Here is a 24432-nt window from a genome sequence, read left to right as displayed (position 1 = left end):
CCCTTTTCTTTTAATATCTTACAAACCACAAAATATACAAATACTTACGATTCTCTTAAAGTTTGGCATAGCTAATTAGAAAAATTGTAATGCTAGTATTTCACATCTCTTCTTTCTCCTATTTACCTTAAATATAAGACCAGGGTCTCTCAACCTTGGCATTAAACATTTGGGGCCAGATAATTTTTTGTTGTGGGTGCTGCCCCGTGCATGCAAGATGTTTAGCAGCATCTCTGGCCTCTATCCACTAGATGCCAGTAGCATCCCAGCTGTCCACCAATGGGTACAACCAAAAATACCTCTACACATTGCCAAATTTCTCCTAAGTACCACTGATCTACCGTCAGATACAAAATCCTATTCTCAAGCACTTTTGCAATGATAACTTTAATACAATAGTCTTTAGGGTTTTCTATTTTCATTCTTTCTTAACCAATAAATAAGTCTGGCCAAACAAATGGAGAGTTTCACATTTCAACTTTTCACACATACACTCCTAAAGTTGGATTTTGGGGCCTTATTCTTAGGTACAGGAAGATCCTGATACACTGTACTCTATGGAAATAGTTCTATATTTTTTGAGTGTACAAAAAATGGTCAGAAACATCCTTGAGAGTAGCTTTAAAATGTCTGTAGATAACACCATAAATAATCCACACAATAATTCCACAAGCATTTATTAAACACCTACAATGTGCTCAGTGCTGCACTAGGCACTAGGGGATGCAGAGATACAAATGTAAAAGTTATTATTCCTGCCCTCAAGGAGCTTACAATTTAATTTTGGAAATAAATACAAATGTGAAACTACAATACAGAGTGCTAGAAAATAATTACAAAGCAACATATTAGTAAGTGCATGGACCACAGTAAAAACTCAAAAGATAAGTGCTGAGGCAGCACAGAAGAAGGGAGGACTCTGTGAGATGAAGCTCAGGAAAAGCTCACTCAGATGATATAAAAGCAGCTAGGATTTGAAGGGAGTGATGAACATGAGCTGGGGCCAAAGAGCAATCTAAGCAAAGGAATAGCATGAGAAAGGCACATAGGCAAGGGCTTATAAGACAGCAATAGAAGGCTGTAGGAAGTTTGAATATGATGATTAAGGTGAATATGCTAGAGAGTAATGAAAGCTGAAGCAGATTAAGCACGGAGGACAAAGTAATGGAGAATTTGGAAATCACTGCTCTGTTAGGAATTATCTGCTGGGCATTACTGAGTGAAAATGAGAAATGAAAATGAAGTTTGAGAAGGCTCATCTTGGAAGTTTTATAAAAGATGGGGATTCCTGAGAACAAAGAAATTTAAAAGAAAGAATTACAGTAATCTGGGAGTCAGATGATGCAGATCTGCATGGAAGGCTATAAGGGCATGGTAGATATGAAAAGATCAAGCCTCAAGAAGACTAAGAATTGGATAGAGAGCAAGATTTTGGACGTGGAGAGTAGAGGAAAGGAGAAGATAACTCTAAGTTTGAGATAAAAAATATGAAGAGTAGTGAGTCTGTTCAAGGTAAAGTAATTAAGCAATGATGACTATTTAAAAAGAAAATGGGGGTTGGAGGATAAGAGTGATGGGTTCTGCTTACAAATGCCAGTCGTGTAGGTACTTATGGAAAATCCCACAAGTTGCAAGATGACCCACAGGGTGGGAAATAAAAAGTCACTCAAATACAGAAAATAAGTGTAAACAATCAAAATGTATAAAGAAGAATATAGAAAAAGCTATGAATAAAAAAATAAAACAAGGGGGTTATTCTCAGTGGAGAGGAGAAGAAAAAAAAAGGGCCAATATAGAAAAGCCAGATATTCTGGAAAACTGACTTAGGATTCCACAAACCGAAGAAGAGAATTCCTGAGGTGTAGGAAGAATTCAACAATATGAAATACAAACGAGATCAAGAAGGACAAGAACTAAAAAAAAAACAGCCTTAATATTTACCTACTGGTGATTCTAAGGACATGTCAGTGGAATGCTGAATATGAAAGACAGTAAGGAGAAGTTTTAAGAATAGATTAATGAGGAAATGGGGTTGAAGAATGGATGACATGTTGGAAAAACCAGAAATGACAGAGGAAAAAGAGAATGGTAGTTGGAAACAAGCAATGAAGTTGAAGGTTTTTCACATTTTATGCTGTAGATGAACTTACTATTGTCATCCTAACTGTCCATCTGCCTGGTCTGGTACATGAATATTTCATTTCTTTCCACAATTCTACATTCCCTTACACAATTTAGAGAGATACGTATTTGAATCTGTAAGTTGTTATTGCTTTACCCTCCCAGTTACTTTTTAAAACATGTTTATTTGCACAATTTATCTTTCTAATACTACAAAGCATCAAAAGGATCAACATTAAAGATAATATAATCCAAAATGGCATTTTCAACCACATTTTCTAGTAATTGCAATAGATTTGCACACTATACTGCACATTCTCTTCACCAGTACCTCTCATGACCAGGGATACATATGTTTTGAATGGCTGGCCAGAGTTATGGTGTTCATTACAGGCAGCATTCACAGTGGTCAGAAGCACAGGCTCTAGAATCAGACTGTGTTGGTTAGAATCTGTTCTATCACTTTCTGGCTGTGTGACAGTGGTCAGCTCATTTAACTCTTGAAGCCTCAGTTTCCTCATCTATGAAATGGGGAATATAATAATGATATCTATCATAAGTATGAGAAATGCTTAACATAGGGTTTAACACACAGTAAGTGCTCAATAAATGTCAGCTATTATTTTCTGGAGACTCAGAACCAAGAATAAAGCTAACTGCTCCATCTGGGAATCAATCACCACATACTAGCACTGCCACCTTGCTCCACAGAGAAAATCTTTGAAACCTAAGATGCTTCTCTAGGACTATCATGGATGGCAACAGTTATGGAAGAACCACCTTATGCTGCCGTGTCCTAAAACGAGAAGCTGAAAATGGGAGAAGTACTGCTGGATAGTTCATTCCCAATTAAGAGCATAAAAATAGAATCTGCAGAATAAAGGAGCTTAATGCATGCCATTCATAGTTAAGGGCTCAAAATATCATGTAGATGGATCAATAATATTCTAATGCTAAGAGTAAGAACTTGAGACCAGGAATGACTTCTATTATGTCCCCAAACAATCCACAGCCTTTTTCTATTATTTCATACCACTTTGCTATTTCTATATATGTGCTCAATCAGCCTTGATAATTCTTTCAGGTGAGTCTTTTCTCACATTCATCCCAGTAAAACAGTAACCTTTCTAGTCATATTATTCTCTTTTCTCTAAATTTCTGCCAGATGCTTGGTAATTCTGAGATTTAAGTAATCTGGCTACACATCATTCTAGGTACTGATGTCTAAAGAGACATTGGCTGGTACATCCATAGACATTTCAATGTGTTGCTCTGCTAAAATACGTTTTTATTAGAATAGAGAGCAAGTGTTCCTCTAAAGCATATGGAAGGAGAGTGTGTGTGTACATACATGTGCGCACATACACATGCACTTTCCCTCTGTACCCATCCTATGTTATATCTGCACACAAGGTAGCAACGGCCCCAGGAAGAATTAGTATCTTACAGAGGGGTAAGGCACAACTGAAGCTGAGAGCAAGGATCTAGACACAATCAGATTTACTTGTTTTCGGTTTTTTGAAATTTCAAGTACATGGGAATTAGAAATGGTAATCTATAGGTCAAAAAAAGAAAAAAAGAGAAGGGAGGATAAGAAATAAAAGATAACGAAAAGGACTGTTTTGAAAAATTAACCAAGTAAACAAGGATGACAAGTGTCTACTGGGTACCAATGGCTCAATGAAATAGACGTAGATAAACATGACATTGTTAGTGGTCAAGATGGGCCACAGGGAGGTGGAGAAGGGATGTTTTAAAGAAGACATTTATGATCCAAAAGGTGGACCTTTATGAGGTAAGATTTTATGATTGCTTTCTTAACACATCAATCAAAATAACATGATTAAGTGTTATCTCTTTTCAAGACAGTCACAGTGTGAAATCATGTTACTTCTCTTGGAGTTTTCATCAGAACCTATATAATTTTCTTCTGAATAGACTTAATAGAATCCATTTCAAGTTTGAGGGTTAATTTTGGAAAACCAAAAGTTACTTGATTCCAAGTCTGGTGAATAAGTGACTACTCAAATAGTCAAAAAGGAAATGTGACTAAGAGTAATACAGGGTTTTCTTATATGGTTTATTAAACAGGAATTCTAAGAGTGTTCCAAATATTTAGAGGAATAGTAGCACTACTGGAACAACAGTATTTTGGATTAACTATTACTACCCAGTTTAAAAGACAACCCATATTGGATGCATAAGCTCTGGCATGTTACTTTAAGTCAGTTTCATTACTTTATACAGTATCCCTTGGTAGACTGAAAGCCTCAAAGATGAAATACATTATCTGGTGATGATGTGTATAATAGTGTGTCTTTGTTGGTAGATTACAGACGTGGATTACATACAAATGGAATGCACCAGAATGCAGAATGAGAATTGTGAGCTAAGGTATTTGACAGATAACACTGTGGATATTAAAGTTATATAAACTAATGGCGAGAAATAGAGAATGATGAGCAAGGTGCTGACGCCACTGAAGGAGGTGGGTCCAAGATAATGACAAGAGTGACAGACTATGCAGTCAGGGAGTTTATGCAGGCTGATAGGAACCTGAGAGAGCAGTACTGTAATGGGCCAAAAGGGATGAGTGTACATTCTTTGAAAGGATTTTTATGTCTTCTTCAAGCACCTCTGTCTCCTTTCTCCTGTGTGATGCCACAGCTAGGACACTGTACATACCTATTTGAACCACAGTGTACAGTGGGGAAGTGGAAGAAGAGTGAGAAGTCACCAAAAGGTACAACTATCTAAGCTCAAGAGCAGCTGAGCTGAGTCTCCACTCACCTCTTTCTTGGTATCACTCCCACAACCACCACTAACACGTCCACTTCCTTTGCTGACACAGGTACTGGGACTGGGAGTGGTGAAGGAAATATACAGATGCTCAATGACTCAGTGGAGTCAGTGAAGGTGATATATTAAGAAAAATGCTGGAGTGCTGTTAAAAATATAGCATTCTGAGTTTGTGTGGGAATATGGATTTCCACTGACTAGAAAGAACATTAGAATAAAAAAATGCACACTAAGCCTAAATACATTATATCTGTAAAAATTCCCCTAGAACTAGGATCTTAGAAAGCTAAATACAAATATAAATCTCACACATAGGCTGCTTTGAACTCTAGAGCAGCTTCTTAGATCAGATTAGGAGTAAAATGGTACCTTCAGGGAAATCAACAGGAGAAGGTGATCACAGGCGATGGGAAGAAGCAGAGGAACTACGAGTAGCAGCCTCTCTCAAACCTACAGCTACTCACCAAAAGACAAAGTGAGGTGCCTCAAACCAAGACAAGAAACTTGCTCTAATGCTATTTTAAATTTTCAAAGGATACATTAGGCCACTGAGAGCTCCACTCCATCAGACACCTCCAAAGACAGTCAAGCTAATCAATCTGCCTCAAGGCACTGGGACCAAACCACTAACGAGCTATTCTAACTTTGCCACCCCTATAGATTCTGAGATTAGATAAAGTTCCAACAATGATGAACTTCTTCCTTTTTTAGTACACTGAAAGTCCACTCATCAGTGCAGTTTCTCTAATGTTGAATAATGCTCAAACTTATGACTGAAGCTGAAGCTTTTCCTAAACTCCTATGGATTCAGACTTTTCTCCACTGTGGATTCTCTGATGTCGAATGAGACTAGACCTCTGAATAAAGGCTTTGCCACACTCATTACATTGATAGGGCTTCTCCCCTGTGTGGATTCTTAGATGTTGGATGAGGCCAGTGTTCCCATTGAAAGCTTTCCCACATTCTTTACATTTATAGGGTCTTTCTCCAGTGTGGATTCTCTGATGTTCAATAAGGCCTGACTTCTGACTGAAGGCCCTCCCACACTCATTGCATTTGTAAGGTTTCTCCCCAGTGTGGCTTCTCTGATGGCCAATAAGATGTGAGCTCCGCCTGAAGGTTTTCCCACACTCATCACATTCATAAGGCTTCTCCCCAGTGTGGATTCTCTGATGTCCAATGAGGTGTGAGCTATGACTGAAAGCTTTCCCACACTCATTGCATTCATAGGGTCTCTCCCCACTGTGAATTCTCTGGTGCAGAATAAGGCCCGCACTCTGACTGAAAGCCTTCCCACACTGATTGCACTGATATGGCTTCTCCCCAGTGTGAATTCTCTGGTGCAGGATCAGGCCTGTGTTCTGACTGAAGGCTTTACCACACTCCTTACAGTGATAGCGTTTTACTTTGTTGTGAATATCCTGATGGGAAAGAAGGGCTGACCTGTAACTGAAGGCTTTACCACATACATTACACTGATAGGGTTTCTCCCCAGTGTGGATTCTCCAGTGGCGAACAAGGCCTGAGCTCTGAGCAAAGCTTTTCCCACATTCATCACATTTATGTCGTCTCTCCTGTGTGGGATTTCCCCGCTGCCTCTCTAATCTGCCCAGGAAGTCTCGGGCTTCTCCATGCTCAAGACCCCCAATAATATCCCCGTTGCATTTGGCTGCTGTCTCTCCATGTGGTTGGATTCCAGTAGATATTACCTGTTTCGAAGCTAATTCCTTGTTCTCATTCCTGGTCTCACCACCTGAAATAAAAATTTAATAAGTAAATATCAAGCTAATGTCACTTCCTATTCTCTACAGTAGGAGAAAGGAATTGAAAATAGGGGAAAAGGAAAGTACACATGGAACAGCTACAAGTAAACACAAAGTTTTTATCTGTCTCCCAAATGGCTTCATAATAGAAGATATGAGCAGGGTCAAACAGAAGTACCACAGGCCAACTGTGGAAGAGGCACTATGAAAAAAGAGGGTTACTGGAAGGAGGACTAAAGTGAGAAGGGATCGACTGAAGAGAAGTGGAAGTTGGGGAGTGGGAAGGAATACGGAACTACTAAAAAGATCTAATGAGTAGGACAGAAATGGGCAAATACACCAGTCATTAAAAGGGAGGAGGCACAATAGGCTTACGTGAGAAAAACCTATGTAAAGATCCTATGGGAAATGAGAGAAAAAAATGTGTGAACTCAGAGAACACTAGAGAGCTGTCAATTTAACTGGCAAACAAACCAACACACTGGTACAAACAGAAAGTTAGTCCTCAAAAGTTTCAAGATGTCACAACATTGTATCCCTCTGTTGGATCCCAAGTTTAAACTTAACTATGTCTGTCAGGAAGCTCACAGCTACCATACACATAAAAACAAACAAAAAATCTTAAATGATAATAACCACAGCTCTCCTTACCCAGGGAGAACATGTTTCTGTAATTCTCTGGCTTGTTATCTCTATTCAGATTTTTCTGTGATGGATCAAGAAGCCACTCCTCCTGAATAAGGGACACAGCCATGTCTTCGATCTTCTCCAAAGTCTGAAACAAAACAAGATCCCCATTTGGGGAATGGGACTGTTCCACAGCTCAAACCTAGAGTTTCAGAGATCCACCAATGTTGTAAGAGGATTAAAAGGTGGGAATGTACTATATAAAGGGATGTGAATAGCCGGGAAGAAGAGGAAAACACATTAGATTTATTGGGGGAAATCAAGGATCAATGTCTTTATGCAAAAGAATTTGGGCAAGCTCTTGGGTAGGTACTGCTACAGACAGTCCAGACATGGGACAGATATCACAAACACTGACTGCCAAACAGAGCGATGGAGTTTCAGTGAGAAGCACAACTCACCTGGAACCCTGCTGTAAGAAGTGTAGCTGTCATCTCCTGGTCTCCAGAACTTCCCTTCTGGGAAGGGGTAGGACTCTGAGAAGTAGACATGGCTAAGAGAGGAGAAAGGAGCTATGAATGATACCAGACCTGTCCTGTGGTTGTGGGAGCCACCACTCACCCATTTCAAATTATTTGTATTTCAGCAGATATGCATGCCAAAGATTTTGCATATAAAGTGCTAATATCTTAGACTCTGGGCCCGTACCTATAGTTGCCCGCAAAACATCTGCACTTTGATGTCCCTGAACTTGGCCTGCAGTTACAGTCAATGATAGAAAGTGTACTGGTTTCCTAACAAGAATCGCTTTCCAATTTCTTCCCTACTACCAAGACTACTTGTATCCATGTATTTGTGTACAGTATCTGTTTAGGTCCTGATCTCTTAGCAAACTGAATATTATAACCAATCAATCTCTATTAAGTCAGTTACCCTTCTGAAATGTCTACCATAACTGTCAGTATTTGCTTCCAATAGATATCAGACAGTTTATTACCAAAATCAACACAGACTTCTATGTCTCAGGCAACAAGCATTAGGACTTTAGACAAGAATTATATTATTAATTGAAAGTGTTTCTATGTTATTCTTTAGAAATATTAGAAATACATTTATAAGAAACAAACTATTATAAACCACATGAATGAAAAAATACAAAATGCAGGGGAAGATAAGACTAGAACATCTTGTTTTGCAAGAAAGTAAGGAAATTTTCAAAAAATGATGGGAAAATGTCAAAAAGACAAAGCAGCCCGACTGAAAAAGCTTCTTCTGGTCAAATCTGAGGCAATTTAAGCATCAAAATAAAGATACTAACAGAATATTTATGGAATAAATAAGAATTTAAGAGTCCATACTGATAAATTTTTTTTTTAAAAATGACAAAATGGGGAGAAGAGAATACTCTCCCTTATGATAAACAACAAGTAAATGTGGAAGGAATGACATAGAAAATCACCATTTTGTGACTGTCTTAGTAATCACTGATTCAGTCAAGAAACATCAATGAATACTAAAACTAGTGTGTTAGCAACAAGAGGTTGATGAGGACTAGGATATTTACAAAGACTCAAAAGTATCTCCCCACAAATAACTTATTAGTTACAAAGGGAGAAATAGTGACTTTACAATGATTAACCTAGCAAGAATAACCTTAACCAAGTCATTAAAGATAATATTACCAATAACAAGATAAATTCCTGTTGTACCCCCTGAGAAAAACACATCACTTCTGAGGCGTTCTTGCCAAATATACACAACTTGAATCAAAACATGAAGAAACACGAGGAAACAACATGCAAACCCAAATTGTAGCTATTCTACAAAATAACTGACCTGTACTCTTGAAAAATGTCAAGATCATGAGAAGCTAAGAAAGGCTGAGAAACTATTTCAAATTAAAGAAGACTAAAGAGACAGGACAACTAATTGCAAAGTGTGATCTTAAAGTAGACTCTGGGACAGAAAGAGCATTACTGGGACAACTGGCAAACCATGAATACTAATCTAATGGACTAGATTAGCACTGTATCAATGTTACATTTCCTAATTGTGATGAATTTATGGTAGTTATCTAAGAAATCGCCTTGTTTGAGAAAATACATGCTGAAATACTTACAAATAAAGTGGTATGATGATACCAGCAAAACCTCAAAAATGCCTATGTTGTAAATGCATTAGGATAATAGAAATGTATGAATACATACAAATCCCCAGATTCTTTAATTTGTTCATAAGTTTGCCAATGAGGCTAACAGTCTGTATCTGAAGCCTAAACATTTAAACCCAGATATTGGGACTGGTGTGTAAACAGGATTCTACTTCCTGGTTCTCCAAGAACTAGATAAGTATCCCAAATTTACTTCTTTCCTTTCTACTCTCCCCCTCCTCATCAATGAAATCTGGCTCCTCACCTCTCTCTTGTGGCCCTGGAAGCACTGGAGATTTATGCTGGGTTGCCATAGGTTGGAGCTGAGGACTTGGAGCCTCTGGTGCAGATTCTGAAAGCTCCACCTCTGCCCAGAGTACCCTATGTCCATGTGCACGAGCTGGAACCTGAAAAAAATGGGACAGCTGGGTTACAAGAAATCCCTTTCAGAAATGAAGTGAACAACATAAGGGGACCAGGAGCACATCTACAGGGATACATGCTTGTGAAAGGAAGCAGCAGAATCTCACTTACTTCCTATGGACAGTATGGAACACCAACATGTAGATTAGCAGAGAAAGAAAGGCATCGTTTCTGCTCAGTACTAAAAGAAAAGATTTCTGCTGATTCCCTCCCTCCTACAAGAACATCAATATTTTGTGCTCAAAAGGCAGGGGAAGAAAGAGAATGATATATGGAAACTTAAAGCAGTGCTACGTAGTCAAAAAAATGTTTGATAGGGAACTAAGAAGCCTGAGTTCTGGTCTAACATCTACCTTAATTATTTGGGTACAGATCTACCTTTAATTATTTGGGTACCCTTAAAAAAGTAATTTAAGCTCCCTATACATCACATTCCCATATTGCAAACAGGAATAATAATACAGTTGTAGGATGTTTTGAGGATAAAAAAATGGATTTTATCCTTTATGTAAATAAAAAGAACTCTACAAATACAAGCCATACCACATTATGACTATTTTCATCCTTATCCAACAGAAACCGATGCTCAGCTTTTACTCAACCACTGAGATGCCAGGACTCCCACAGTCACAGCATGCACCTCCTTCTACTTACTGGCCGTCCTAGTATATCAATCTGCCTTTCCAAATCCTCCAACAGGGTAACCACCTCTTCTCCATTCTCTAGCTGATGTTCCTTAACCAGGGTCTGGAGCTCCTCAGGCAGGATGGTCAAGAACTGCTCCAGCACCAACAGCTCTAGTATCTGCTCCTTGGTGTTCAAATCTGGTCTCAGCCACTGATGGCAAAGTGCCCGGAGTTGGATCAGAGCTTCTCGGGGTCCTAGTGTCTCCTGGTAGCATAACTGCCGGAAGCGTAGGCGGAACAGTTCTTGGCCAGGAGGGTTATTTTCATGTAGACTAGATTCCTGGTCCCAACCATGATCCTCCTCTACTTTCACAATTACAAGGTCCTCTTCAGGAGCCTGGTCTGGTGGGGATGAGGCTAAAAGCTTTCTTGATTCTGTAGCCATTTAGTGCTGGAAAAGCTCAGGAGCCTCGTTTCCTCTACTTTCTTTATCTTCTTAAGAGAAGGTTTCTTTTGTATGGGTACTTCTTCAGGAAGAGAAAATAACAAATAGTGTTAAGGCTAATCAAAAGTCCTAGTAACTTCCTAAGATATCTTAACAAGCTCCCTACCAGGACATGGGCTTCATGGTATAGTCATTTAAATGATCTCCACTGTTCCAGAAGTAACTCCCTTACCTCCTTAACCTTCTGCAATGCCAGCCCTGCCAAACCCACCCAGAGAACAACCCCTTCCTTCTGCTTTGTTTGGGGATGTGAAACATGGCTAAACAAAGTCAGGAAATCATGTCTAATTGAAATTCTGTGTTTAACTTCATCTGGCCCTCAGTGCTGCTCATTTAACCCCTTTTAGCATTTGTTACACCAGCTGTACTAAACTGTTTCTATACATTTCAGCTCTTGACCTTTCCCTCGCTCTTAACAGATGACACTAACTTCCATGCAATAGGTCAAGGTCTTGTCAAGAACTTTCCTGGCTGGCCGGTTAGCTCTCTTGGGAAAGTATGGTGCTACCCTAAGGTCAAGGGTCCAGATTCCTGACATTGGCCAATCGCCAAGAAAGGAAAAAAAAAAAAAAAGAACTTTCCTAACACTGTCCTCTTCTCCACCTAACGTTCATTATCCTACCTGTGACTCCCCATCTTCCCTCCTATAAAGGCTATCTTCTACTATGGACCTTATCTCCAGCTTATGCTTCAGAACTTTCTGGAGCACTGTATCTCCAGGAAACCTAGATGCTCAACCAACACCTACAATCCAAGAGTCTGATCCCACACACTAATGACCTTCCAGAATGTTATATAAATAAAATCATATAGTATGTAGCCTTTTGAATCTGGCATCTTTCACTCAGCATAACACATTTGATATTAATCAATGTTGCATGTACCAGTTTATTTCTTATATGGATGAGTGTTGGTTTATCCATTCCCCAGTTGAGAGATATGAGTTGTTCCCAGTTTTTGATGATTACAAATAAAGCCCCTATGAACATATGCACATGTATTTTTGTCTGAACATAGTTTTCATTTAATTCAGATAAATATACAGAAATAAAATTGCTAGGTCATAAAACACCTGTAAGTATAACTTTATAAGAAACTGTTACTCTTTCCCAAAGAGGCCACACACTTTTCATTCCATTAGCAATATGTAAGAGCTGCAACTATTCCCCATCCTGACCAGCACCTGATACTGTGTTTTTAGTGGGTTTTTTTCCCTTTAATTTGGTATTCTAACAGGTGTGTAGTGATATTTCATTATGGTTTTAATTTGCATTTCCCTACTGGCTAATAATGTTAAGCATCTTTTTATGTGCTTATTTGCCATCCATATATCTTTGGTGAAGTATCTGTTCAAAACTTTTGCCTATTTTTAAATTGGGTTTTTGTTTTTTTTTTAATTAAGTTTTGAGAGTTCCTTATATTCTGGATACAAGTCCTTCATGAGATATGTGATTTGCAAATATTTTATCCTTTTCATTCTTTCAACAATGCCTTTTGAAGAATAGAAGTTTGTAATTCTTTTGAAGTCTATCAGTTTTTTTCTTTTAGAATTGTGCTTTTGGTGTCATATATAAGAAATCTTTGCTCACCTCAAGGTCACAAAGATTTTCTCCTGTTTTCTTTAGAAATTTTATAGTTTTAGATTTTACATTTAGGTCTATTGAATTAATTTTTGTATAGAGTTTGAGGAATGGATGGAGGTTTTTTTTTTTTTTTCCCCAACTGAAATCAAATTGTTCCAACACCATTTGCAGAAAGGATTTTACTTCTTCCACTGACTCATCTTTGCACCTTTATCAAAAATCAATTGAATATATATATATGTGGATCTATTTCTGAAATCTGTATTCTGTCCCATTTACCTACATGTCTGTCCTTTCACCAATATAAAACTCTCTTGACTGTTGTGGCTTTTAAAATCTTGAAATCAAATAGTGTGAGTTCTGAGTTCTGCAACTTTGTTGTTAGTTTTTGAAATTGTTTTGGCTTTTCTAGTTCTCGTGCCTTTTGATAAACATTTTAGAATCAACTTATTCCCACAAAAAATCCTGGAATTAGGTTTGTGTTGAATCTATAGCCAAGTTTAGGGACAACTGATATCTTAATAATATTGAGTATTTTATTCCATCGGCACAGCTTATCTCTTCACTTAAATCTTCTTTGACTTCTTTCATCAGTGCCTTATTCTTACCTACTCTTAAAGGACAAGATAAAATACTGTCACCTTAAAAAATTCTTTCCTGATGACTCTAATTGGGAGTTATTTCCCTCTTACTCTACACATCACAAGTTTGTATCGTTTTAATGTTACTTTTCCCATAATTGTATATAATTAGTTACAAAGGAGTTTTGACTTCCTAACTTAACTGTATATTCCCCGTGAGTAGAAGTCCATAACTTTTATCTTATTGATGGGATCAAGGAATATTAGAGGGCTATATTTACAATACCTAACACAGAAGTGTCTCTATTTGTTGTAAGAGTGAGTTTTAAAAACGAGATCTGAGGTCCAAAGAGTCCAATTTCATGGCCTTATTTCTTTGTAGCATATATGCCTATGGTTTATATCCTTGGTATAGATATTACTTCTTGCCTACAGTGGCAGCAGTAACTGTTCTTCTTAGCTTTGGCTATGCTTTTCTCCCATTCATGTTCCACAGTGCTGCCTGTGTGGGTTGACCTGTGTTCCCCAATAAGAAATGTTGAGGTCCTAACCTCTGGTACCTGTGATTGCGACCTTATTTGGAAATAGGGTCTTTGCAGATGTAATCAAGTTAAGATGAAGTTACACTGGAATAAGGTAAGCCCTTAATCCAATATGACTAGCACACTTTTAAGAAGAGGAGAAGGTCATGTGAAGACACCGACACATAGATGGAAGACAGCTAAGTGACTATGAAGGCACAGATGCAAGCCAAAGAATGCCAAGGACTGCCAGTAACAACCAGAAGCTAGAAGAGCATGGCCCCGCTGATACCTTGATTTTGGACTTCTAGCCTTCCTAACTGTGACAGAATAAATTTCTATTGTTTTAAGCCACTAAGTCTGTGATACTTTGTTATGATAGCCCTGGGAAACTAATATACTGCCAGAGACTTTTAACAAATATGTAACATAATTCACCCCCTTTATTTCAATAGGAACCAAACTCTAGCATGGTATGCAAGGCTCTTTATGAATGAAACCTGCCTGGCTTTCTCTGCTGTAAACTCACCTCATATAGCCTTTCCTGACTATATGTGGCTTTCTCGAACTTCCATTCTATTGCAGAGTACTCTTTACTCTAGCTCAGTGTTTCTCAACTGGAGGCAATTCTCCCCCACCCAGGGACCTTTGACAATGTACAGAAACATTTTTGGTTGTCACAATTAGGGGGAAGGGGTGCTACTAGTATCTAGTGTGTAGAGGGCAAAGATGCTACTAAACATCCTCCAATGCATAACACAGCCCCCACAACAAGGCATCAAAGCCAAGGCTGATAGATCCTGGTCTAGCTGAAACCATTCAACTCTAATTCAAACTTACCTATTACCTATTTTATGAGGTCTTCTCTGACACCCCCCCCCCCCCCCCCCCCCAGCTATTAAGGTGCTCATTCCTGCCAAAGTATTTTTTACATGGTCCAAATATGGGACATATCACATTGTGTAGAGTATTGCAAATGCTTGTCTATGGCCATGACCTTTTTGCAAATATCTGTGTGGAAGTGACCTTTTTCTTTGTATCTCTTTTTAAATAGGGAAGTTAGATTACATATGTATACTAGGAAGATCACAATGGCAGCACTGTGGAAAATGGATTGGAAAAAAACAGAATCAAAGGCAGCACTGTACAGAAGGAGTTGACAAGAGATTCTAACATCAAGATAAAACCATAGATCTATAGTCTACAAAAAGAAAGAAGACATAAGCATTTAGGAGTAAAATCAGATTACACATGGTTCCTGACATGAGTCTTCAAAGCAGTGTTTTACCTTTTAGGTTTGTTTGGGGGACGAGGGATGTTGATTAATGGACTCTACAATCTCATGAAAACACAGAACTTCTCCATAGAAAAATGCCCATAGCACAAAATTTCACAGTCAATTTCAGCAAAGTTCACAGACCTGAAACCCATCCAATAATGCTAGGAAGAAAACCCCTATTCAGAGAGTATGTAGAGAAAGGAAAGGGAATTTGAGAATTATCTTTAAAGTTACACAAGGCTGAGAACAACAGTGTGTGGAATAAGCTACAAATCTGAAGAACCAAGGAGCAAGAGTTAAGGTTAAATATGGTGATTAACATCAGGGGTATAATTCATGGATTATGACTTTACAGAGAAGTGGAAGGATTTGCTAGCACAGCAAGATTTGGGGGAAGAGTGAATTTGGGCAAAACGTTGAGATTTTGTGAAGAGTTTGAGATGAGGGGTAATCAATTTTGTTTTGAACAGATAGGATTTACATCCATGATTTTAAAATAATTTAATTTTTTAAATTAATTAAAATTTAACAAATTCTCAAACTTTTAAAAAATAGCTACTTATGGGTTAATGTTAAAAACTTACAGGTTATTACCATGGTACATGAATTCCAAGTTCTAACTGTTTAGAATGTGATGCTATACTGTTATAATCTTACCAAGTCTTCTTGAGAATTTCCTTAAAGCTAAGGTTCATTTTTATTATTATTTTTGCAGCTGGCCGGTACAGGGATCGAACCCTGGGCTTTGGTGTTATCAGCACCATGCTCTAACCAACTGAGCTAACTGGCCCCAAGGTTCATTTTCAACTACTGAAAAACCAGCCATCTTACAATCAATCCTCATCAATACTAGCCACAAAATATTTCAACGTGAAGAGTGCACACCATTCAAGAACCTTCTATTGTTTAAGTGGTACTAAAGTCTCAATAGTAACATTGTTGGAAGTAACCTATCAGGTGTGTTCATATTTTATACCAAATAGGCCAACAGGTCTTGTCCATTCCCCATCTTGATTATTCTTTTCAGTGGCTAATTTTCCATTTTTTAGTCTCTTCCTTCTCCAGTCAGCCAGTTTTTGAGAAGTACACCCTATAAATAACTGAGTATAAAATCAGTCCACTACGTATCTTCTTAAACAACTTTGTGTGAACAGATATTCTCCTCAGAGAACACCTACACAAGTTTATTGAATTATTAACTTAAAATAGACAATCTTTAAAGCTTCTTCTGGATCTCAAATGCTATAATCCTGTGAACTATTTAAGGCACAACTCAACTTTTTATTTATTTATTTTTTTGGTGGTTGGCTGGTACACGAATGGAACCCTGGACCTTGGTGTTATCTGCACTATGCTCTAACTGAGCTAACCAGCCAGCCACAACTCAACTTTTAACAGCAATATTTTTTCAATCGTTACAGAAGGAATGTATTCTTCCCTTGGACTAATTACGTTTAATGTGTAAAATGTTTGGAAACTGAAAACAAAACAAGAAATACATTTTTCAGGCTCTAAAGGTCAAGAAAAGGTAGGTGAAGCAAATACTAAACTTTGTAGTTATCTCAAACTGTATTAGCTGAATATTTTAACATCTACCACATTTTACGTTTAACCATAACAGAAAGTCAGAACATATATCCGTTTGCTAAAACAATGACTGCTGCACGAATATACTCAACTAATCAAACGACAGAAATATGATTTTAGAAGTGGTGGTGGCAGTCTTAAAGTAACCTGAAAAAAGTTATTCATGACTGACCTGAGTTTAGGAAATGGGGATTCTCCCAGAGTTACCAGGCATCTACTTCAGTTCGCTTCAAATAAATAAAATAAGCAAAGTAATCCAAATAAGGTTGAATTCTACATTTCCCCGAAGTTGTAAAAAAAGTTTTTTATACAGTTATTCAGTCAACACACCACCGTTTTCTGAATACACTAAAAAGAGCAGAATAAAGCAAAAATAGAACGTTTCCATGGATAACTGGGGCTTCCAAAAGCAAAAATATATCCTTAAAAAAAAAGAGACAGAGAATTTTATTCTGACCGAAACGCAAAATTGCTAAGTGAAAACGAACTCAGACCATGGAAATAGTTGGATAAAAGATAATGTGGGGGCGGTTCCCTTTTTTGAGGCAAATAAGATCGACTACAAAATAATACCACAAAACAATTACCTATGAAGAAAGCAAAGCCCTATAAAAGGTCCCTCGCAAAAAGTCTGGGGTCATGAACTCGGCCTGCGCCAGCAACTAAGGCAGCCCCTCAGCGTTCGAATCAGCCCGGGACACCGATCACCGTAGAGACCCCCCTCTCCAGACCCCTCGGGCCTGTCCTCAGCTGCGGCCTGGTCTGGCCACAAAGCGCCCCCCTTCCTCCGGCCCGGAACCCTAACGTACTCACCGTGAGTTCCAGAGGTGGCCCGGTATGGAGGAAGAAAAGCTGCAAAGGGTGGACAAACCCGGAGAAAGGTAGAGGAGAAAAAGGAACGAAAACTGCGCCCGGACCAGTTCCCTACAACCACTAGCTCCCAAGCTGCGGAGGTACAACACCGGCCAGAACGCATCTTGACCCAAGGCCACTTCCGGAAACTCTCTAGGAACCCTGGAGGTCTGAAAGCTCTATGGTCGATAGACGGAGGGACGGGGGTACCAGGCTCCTCAACGGCACTACGCTGCACCTTGGGCTCGTCCCGCGTCTGAGCCTTGCAGGCTTGCGCGGTAGCTGGAGAACGTGAATGTCCTGGGGAAAAACGGACCTTGGTGTCAACCCCGCCTCGCGCTCCCGGCCAGTTCCGCGCGTTCGCTCTCACGAATAACAGTGTCCCGGCAGCAGATCCACGAGCGTGCGGAGGCCGGGTCTGGGAACAGGAGAAAGCTGCAAAAGCGGTGGAGGAAGGAGCGTTTAATAGATTATGATACTGATTAACTGCTCTCGCGTTTGGCTCTGTTAGATACCCTGTACTTTACGGTTTTCGCTTCATAAATATATCCAGTCCTCCCTCATAGACTACAAATTTCCTCCCCCCCCTTTTTTTTTCACGAGGATATGCACATTTATTTGTTCAAATAACAAATACATAAACTGAGTAACAGATGAATAACAAAATACTCTGTAGAAAGTAGGGCTTCAAATTTTCACAAAAACTGGAGATGTAAAACTTGTTAAAATTGGTATATTTATATTAAAATCTCTACAATTATTTGAAATAGCCCTCTAAAGTCTTCCAAAAGCATGCAAATATCAAATTAATTTCAGAGGAAGATGAATAAACCTTTCAAAGGCAAATTAATTTCTAAGCAAATCAGTAAGTTCACTTAATAAAAAGAAATCAAGAACAGAAATTAAGTATGTAAGTATAGCAACATAAATTGCATACAAAATCAGTTAATATAAACACAAGGGCAGTTCAAATATTTGTGGAAAAATAGAATGGAAAGATAATGGAAATCTTTCCATGAACTTTTGTTTTGGTTTAAATTTTGCCTTAAAAAAAAAAAAAAGACTAAGGTCACAGAAAAAGATGTTCTCTGACCACAATAAGAGAAGAAAATTTAGAAAACTCACAAATGTGTGGAAATTAAAGTACACTCTCCTAAATAAACAACGAGTAAAAAGAAAAATCACAGGGAAATTAGAGGTACCTTGAAATAAAGATCAAAGTGCAACATATCAAAATTAATAGGATGCAGGGCTCATGCAGTGTTTAGAGGAAAATATCTACTTGTAAACACCTATATTAAAAATAAGAAAAATTTCAAGCAGTGATGTAAACTTCTGCATTAAGAAAATAGAAAAACAAGAGCAAAATAAGTAGGAAGCCACAAAGATTACAACAGAAATATATGAAATAGGGAATTAAAAAACAAGAAAAAATCAACAAGATCAAAAGTTGATTATTTAAGAAGATCAACAAAATTTACAAATCCTTATTAGACTAACCAAGAAAAAAAGAGAAGACTGAAATTACATCAGAAATAAAACAAGGGCATTATACATTATCATTATGGTTTTTTGTGCGGGTAAGCTTTAGTTTCCTTCTCTTTGCATGTGCATTTTTGTTCTACTAGTGGATTTTGTTTTCTTGTGTGCTACTGTTAGTGATTATCAGTTTTCAGATTCCAGATGCTGGACTCCCTTGAGGATTTCTTGCAGGGCTGGACACGTGGTGGTAAACTAGTGTAACTTTTGTATTGTCTGGAAAATACACTATTTTTCCCTCATTTCTGAAGGATAGCCTTGCTGGGTACAGTATTGTTGGCTGGCAGTTTTTTTCCTTTAGTGTTTTGAATGTACCATCCCATTTTTTTGTGGACTGTAGAGTTTCTGTTGAGACGTCTGCTATTAGTCTGCTAGGGGCTCCCTTATAGGTGACTTGATGCTTTTCTTGTGCTTCTTTTAAAATTCTCTCCTTGTCTTTGAGCTTTGTCAGTTTGACTATAATGTGTCATGGATAGGATCTTTTGGGGTCAAATTTGTTTGGTGATCTTTGAGTCTCCTAGATCTGAAGGTCTGTGTCTCTCCCTATCTGGGGTTTTCATATTTCTAGTATCTCTACATTGATGCCTGGTCATCTTGTAGAGCAGTTGCTTCTTCTATTACTGTAGAATGGGCTTTGAGGAAAGAAGCATCCTCTTCTTTTTCCAGTCTCCACTGGTGACTCTGTGTCAGTGCAGTTGCATGTCTGGTGGGCTGCTTACATGGTGGCTGTGGCTGCTGCTGTGGTATCTGGCTGCTTTTTTCAGCAGCCATGGCTGTGCCAGTGGCTGTGGTGGTCTTCCTGTGTGGAAGTGGTGTTTTTGGCATGCTCTCTTGCCTGCTTTTGGGTAGGGGGTACTGCCCTCAACTCCTTGCCTAGACTGCAACTTTTTTGAGAAATTTTTGCTAATAATGGGTTCTGTAATTTCCCTATGGCACCAAGGAATATTACACTTTATACTATTAAGTATTCAAAAAATAGTTGTTTGAATTTAATTTTTTTTGAATCTTTACATATTTTCCACATTTTTCTGTTTTAATGAATTTCAATCTCTTACAAAACCTTCTTTGCCACTTGTATTTTTTAAGGCTAAATCTATGATGTAAGCTTCAGGACTAGACCCTAGTTTTAATACCACAAAATTCAGGAAACAAATCTCTGTTCATTCTTTATATGTATGAAAGCCTTTAACATTTCATACTAAACAGAATTTTGGGTGTGGAGGTTGTGGGAAGTGTCTTATTTTTCTTGTTTTTGTTCCACATTTTTATTCTTTCAGTGTCTTTCCTAACTACCCATTTATTCTGAGTTCTCAAATGCCCCTTCAATCTTGACCTTAATTTCCCTCTTTATTGGCTCCTCCTGGTTGCCACTACTAATGTTTCTATTCCTTCCCCATTCCCAACCACCACATATTTTGTCCAACCACCAGGGCCAAATCTAAGCAGTTTTGATTTGTTTTGGGGGATTTTGTTATCTAATCATCACAACAAAACAAGTGAGTAACCAAAAACATCAAAAAAGTTACAGTACTTCTGGACTTTTTCAAAGCACTATTTTTGCTCTTCATTTCACAGCTCTTGCCTCCCAACTGGAATGGTAACTGGAGGTAACTGGCAATAGACTAGAATTCTACTCTTAGTTTCTTTTTTTACATTTAAAAAATAATTTTTTAAATCTAAAGTTGTACACATAGGTAGTTGTACAGACACAATGTGTACACAACTATGCCTGCTCATACTGTATGACATAGTTGTGTACATATACGAAGTAAGATAGTGTCATGGCCTAGGCAAAGATTCTTAAACTGGACACAGAAGTCATTCACTGATGATAACAAACAAATTTGACTTCAAAATTTAAAATTTAAATAATCAAAATCTTAAATCTTAAAATTTAAATATTCATCAAAATTTAAATATTCTACTCAACAAAAGGCACCATTAAGAAAGTGAAAAAAGAAGCTACACACTGGAAAATATTTGCAATACATATATCTGACAAAGAACTGTTATCCAGAATATATAAAGAATTCTCATAACTCAATCATAAAAAGACAAATAAACCAGCATAAGTAGGCAAAAGATTTGAACACACAATTTACAAAAGAAGATATATGAATGGCCAATAAGTACTTGAAAAAGTACTCAACATCATTATATTCATCAGGGAAATGAAGAACTAAAAGCCACACTGAATTGCCACTACACATCCATTAGTATGGTTAAAATTAAGAAGACTAAGAATACCAAGTGTTGACGAGAATGTGAAGCAATTGGAACTCTACCTGCTAATAGGAATGTGAAATAGTATGAGTTTGGAAAACTGACAGTTTCTAATGAAGTCAAATAATGCCTATGCTATAGTCCAGAAATCTCATTCCTAGATTTTACACCTAAGAGATATGAAAATGTAAGTCTACACAAAGAATGTTCACAGCATTCACAGGACATCCGAATGTTCATTAACAGGAGAACAGAGAATCAAATAGTGGTATGTTCATACAGTGGAATACTACTCAGAAATAAAAAAGAGCTATTGGTAGATGAACTATGTGGATGAATCTCAAATATAATATGTAGAACATATGTTCAAGAACAAGTAAAATTAATACATAGTGATAGAAGTCAGAAAAGTAGACAAGTTTACCCTTGTTTAGGGTTGTGGTTACATGGTTTCACAGCTATGTAAAAATTCATTGAGCTGTACACCTAGGATTTGTGGATTTTATTAATAAAATTAAATTGTAAAAAAGTAAATTAAATAGTACTTTTAAGTTTATGATGAGAAAAATACCAGGCTTCACTCCTCCCTTCCCCATCAATATTTATTCCCAAGAGACAACCACTTTCTTTCCTTTAACTTTTGAGGTTTATCTCCATATTTATAAATAAAATGCTAACACTGCTGTTTCTCAGTTTCTCATGTATAGATATTATATATTGTCTATTGACTTCCTACAATAGAAAATAAGTATTTAACCTTTTAAATAGGTTGGGGGGCTGGCTGGTTAGCTCAGTTGATTAGAGCACACATAACACCGAGATCAAGGAACTGGATCCCTGTACTGGCCAGTTGCCCAATCAATCAATCAATCAATAGGTAGTAATATTAGCCATACCAGGGATTAGAGGACACATTTTAAACTTCTAACAATAGCCCCACCAAAGCTCAAAAAAGTTAGACTCTGGTTACTTGTATTTTTGCTGTTTGTATCAGCAGGGGACATGTTTCTAACAAGAATCCAAATATTTCCCACATCTAGGGACTCAAGAATATTCTTAAATTCTTCTCAGTTGCTCTGCATTTTTGTTTCAGAAGAACCACTTCATATATATATGAGTAGTATATGAACTAGCACAGTAGTTCTCAAATATTTTGGTCTCATAACCCCTTTTACACTCTTAAAAACTAGTGAGAGATCCATGAGCACTTGTTTAGGTGGGTTCTATGTATCAATACTTGATGTATTTGAAATTAAAACTGAGAAATTGAAAAAATTTAAAAAATAACAACAACAAAGCCAAGTTATTTTATGAAAATTAACAATATTTTCCAAAACAAAAATAGTTGGTGAGAGGATTGGAACTATTTCATATTTTTGTAAATCTCTTTAATGTCTAGCTTAAGAGAAGATGTGTGGATTCTCATATTTGCTTCTTCATTCAGTATCACACTTTTGCTCACACTGTCCTGTGATCTAGAAGTGTACTCCCTACTACTCTCCGCGTACCTAAACCCTGTCCATCCTTCAAGGTCTGGCTCCAGTTTCACTTTAACCAGAAAGACTTCTCCAAGAATTCCAAAGTGGGGTGTTTAAAAATGAGAAAATGGGAGAAGGGGCACTACAGAAGAAATGACATGGCTTGTTTTAAGTTCAAGTTGAAATAGTGATCCAAATATCTACTTCCTCTCTCTCTCAAAAACCTACTGAAATCACTGAAAAACTAAAAACTAACCAACTAACAGTGCTAGAAGACAAAGAGTGCCACTAGTGGATTTGAAATTTTGAGGTATTTCTGGCAAAGAATAAACAATTGAGATCAGATTCGGAGAAATAGAAAAAACAGCCATGCAAGACACCAATGCCAGGTGTGCATCTCCAGAGGAACCTTGGAGAAGTTCTAACCTCAGGACCAACATCTTCAAAGGACAAGAGTGGGCCATTAATTTAAGAACTGCATTTGGGGCAGTTACATATCTCCCCTTTCTAATTGGTAGCTGGGGCTTTTGTCTCCCAGTGACAACTTGATACCTTCTTTCTAAAACAAGAGGGAGGGCTCTTGTTTAAACAAGAAAAAGGAGGCCTAAAAAAGAAGTATAGCAGAACTGAAGATGAATCTGGACCTCTACAACGGAACAAGGAGGAGGAAAAATAAACACAGATAGCACTGCCTAGGAGTAAAGTAGAGTGAAGTTCTTCACCTCAGAGAAAGTGGTTCTTATTTTTGGTAATTGTGGAGGTCCCCAGCTTGTCTGCTTGCTCCTGTTCACTCACTCTAAAGGAAGGCCTGCCTATTATCAAAAACAGCCTGCTTACAAACAAACTGTGTTGAGACTTTACACTGGGGTAAGGCCAGCTGCAGAAGCACCTTCCTGTAACTGTAGTGGAGGCTCATACTACCTAAATTAACCAGCACAGGACTCTACTCCTAAATATGAATAGGCAGCCACGCATCAGAAGACATTTAATGAAAATCAAGAGCAGAGCATGAAAGAAATGGGACAAGAGTGAAAAAGAGATCTGACCCCCAGAAGAAACAGAGGCAATTTAGGAAACAGAAGAAAACTTTTAAAAGATGGGTTGGGGAATGAATACTGAAGACCAGCTTGCCGGATTGATTCTAGGTAAAAAAAAAAAAAAACCCAAATACATAAATATTTAATCCATGCTGCTCTAAACATTTAGAAATGATGAATTCAAAAGGAAAAAAAAAAAAAGACACCCATAGGCTGAAACATTTTATGGCTCTCTATCGAACAGAAACAGAATAAAAATGCAAAACAGGGAGCAAGACCGAAGCTGCAAACATGATGGATGGGCTTGTGGGGGGGAGGGGGCGGGGGGCTAGGGAGGCTGGAGGGCACAGGTACAGCTTCACAGTTAGAAGCTGAGCCAAGCCATCCACTTGATTTGTGACTGGTGTTGCCATAATCTCAATATTACCACAGAGTGGTTACTCCAAACTGTTACCGTGAGATATACTTTTGATCTGGGTGTCTGGTGGCCCAGGAAGCAGCTGATGGAGTTTGGATGTTGTCCCCTCCAAAACTCATGTGGAAGTTTGATCCCCAATGTGGCAGTGTTGGAAACTGATTGAGTCATGGTGGCGGATCCCTCATGAATGGATTAATACTCTCCCTGAGGGAGGGGGGATTAATGAGTGAGTTCTCGCTCTGTTAGTTCATGTGAGAGCTTGTTGCTTAAAAAGACCCTGGCACCTCCTCTCTCTCTCTTGCTTCCTCTCGCCATATGATC

General features: G+C 38.1%; 2 protein-coding genes across 3 annotated transcripts in view; one reads left to right on the top strand and one right to left on the bottom strand.

Moving 5' to 3' along the window:
• Window positions 1–24432, top strand: part of LOC134377893 (zinc finger protein 184) — a 944311-nt gene that overhangs the window by 173903 nt on the left and 745976 nt on the right. The gene's annotated exons all lie outside the window — the stretch shown is intronic.
• On the bottom strand, window positions 653–17500 carry ZKSCAN8 (zinc finger with KRAB and SCAN domains 8). 2 transcript variants are annotated; one of them, XM_063096700.1, is made up of 6 exons: window positions 17378–17500; window positions 10537–11035; window positions 9725–9866; window positions 7772–7863; window positions 7335–7458; window positions 653–6673 (listed from the first exon to the last, which is right to left on the bottom strand). In XM_063096700.1, exons 2-6 carry the CDS (start codon window positions 10951–10953, stop codon window positions 5712–5714), a joined length of 1737 nt encoding a protein of 578 aa, XP_062952770.1. In that variant the 5' UTR covers window positions 10954–11035; window positions 17378–17500; the 3' UTR covers window positions 653–5711. The 2 variants fall into 2 exon arrangements, with proteins under 2 accessions (XP_062952770.1, XP_062952771.1); XM_063096701.1 differs by lacking the exon at window positions 17378–17500 and adding an exon at window positions 16737–16783.

Source organism: Cynocephalus volans, chromosome 5, assembly GCF_027409185.1.
Source record: "Cynocephalus volans isolate mCynVol1 chromosome 5, mCynVol1.pri, whole genome shotgun sequence".
Taxonomy (NCBI): Eukaryota; Metazoa; Chordata; class Mammalia; order Dermoptera; family Cynocephalidae; genus Cynocephalus; species Cynocephalus volans.
Note: the sequence above shows the minus strand (reverse complement) of the source record. Positions and strands in the feature narration are given on the sequence as shown.

Excerpts from the sequence above, each read along its gene's own strand:
- ZKSCAN8 (XM_063096700.1), bottom strand. The coding sequence starts at position 10,953 with ATGGCTACAGAATCAAGAAAGCTTTTAGCCTCATCCCCACCAGACCAG. Across the intron at positions 9,867-10,536 it reads TTGATATACTAGGACGGCCA|GTTCCAGCTCGTGCACATGG; the intron begins GTAAGTAGAAGG and ends CATTTTTTTCAG. Across the intron at positions 7,864-9,724 it reads TCCAGGGCCACAAGAGAGAG|CCATGTCTACTTCTCAGAGT; the intron begins GTGAGGAGCCAG and ends CTCCTCTCTTAG.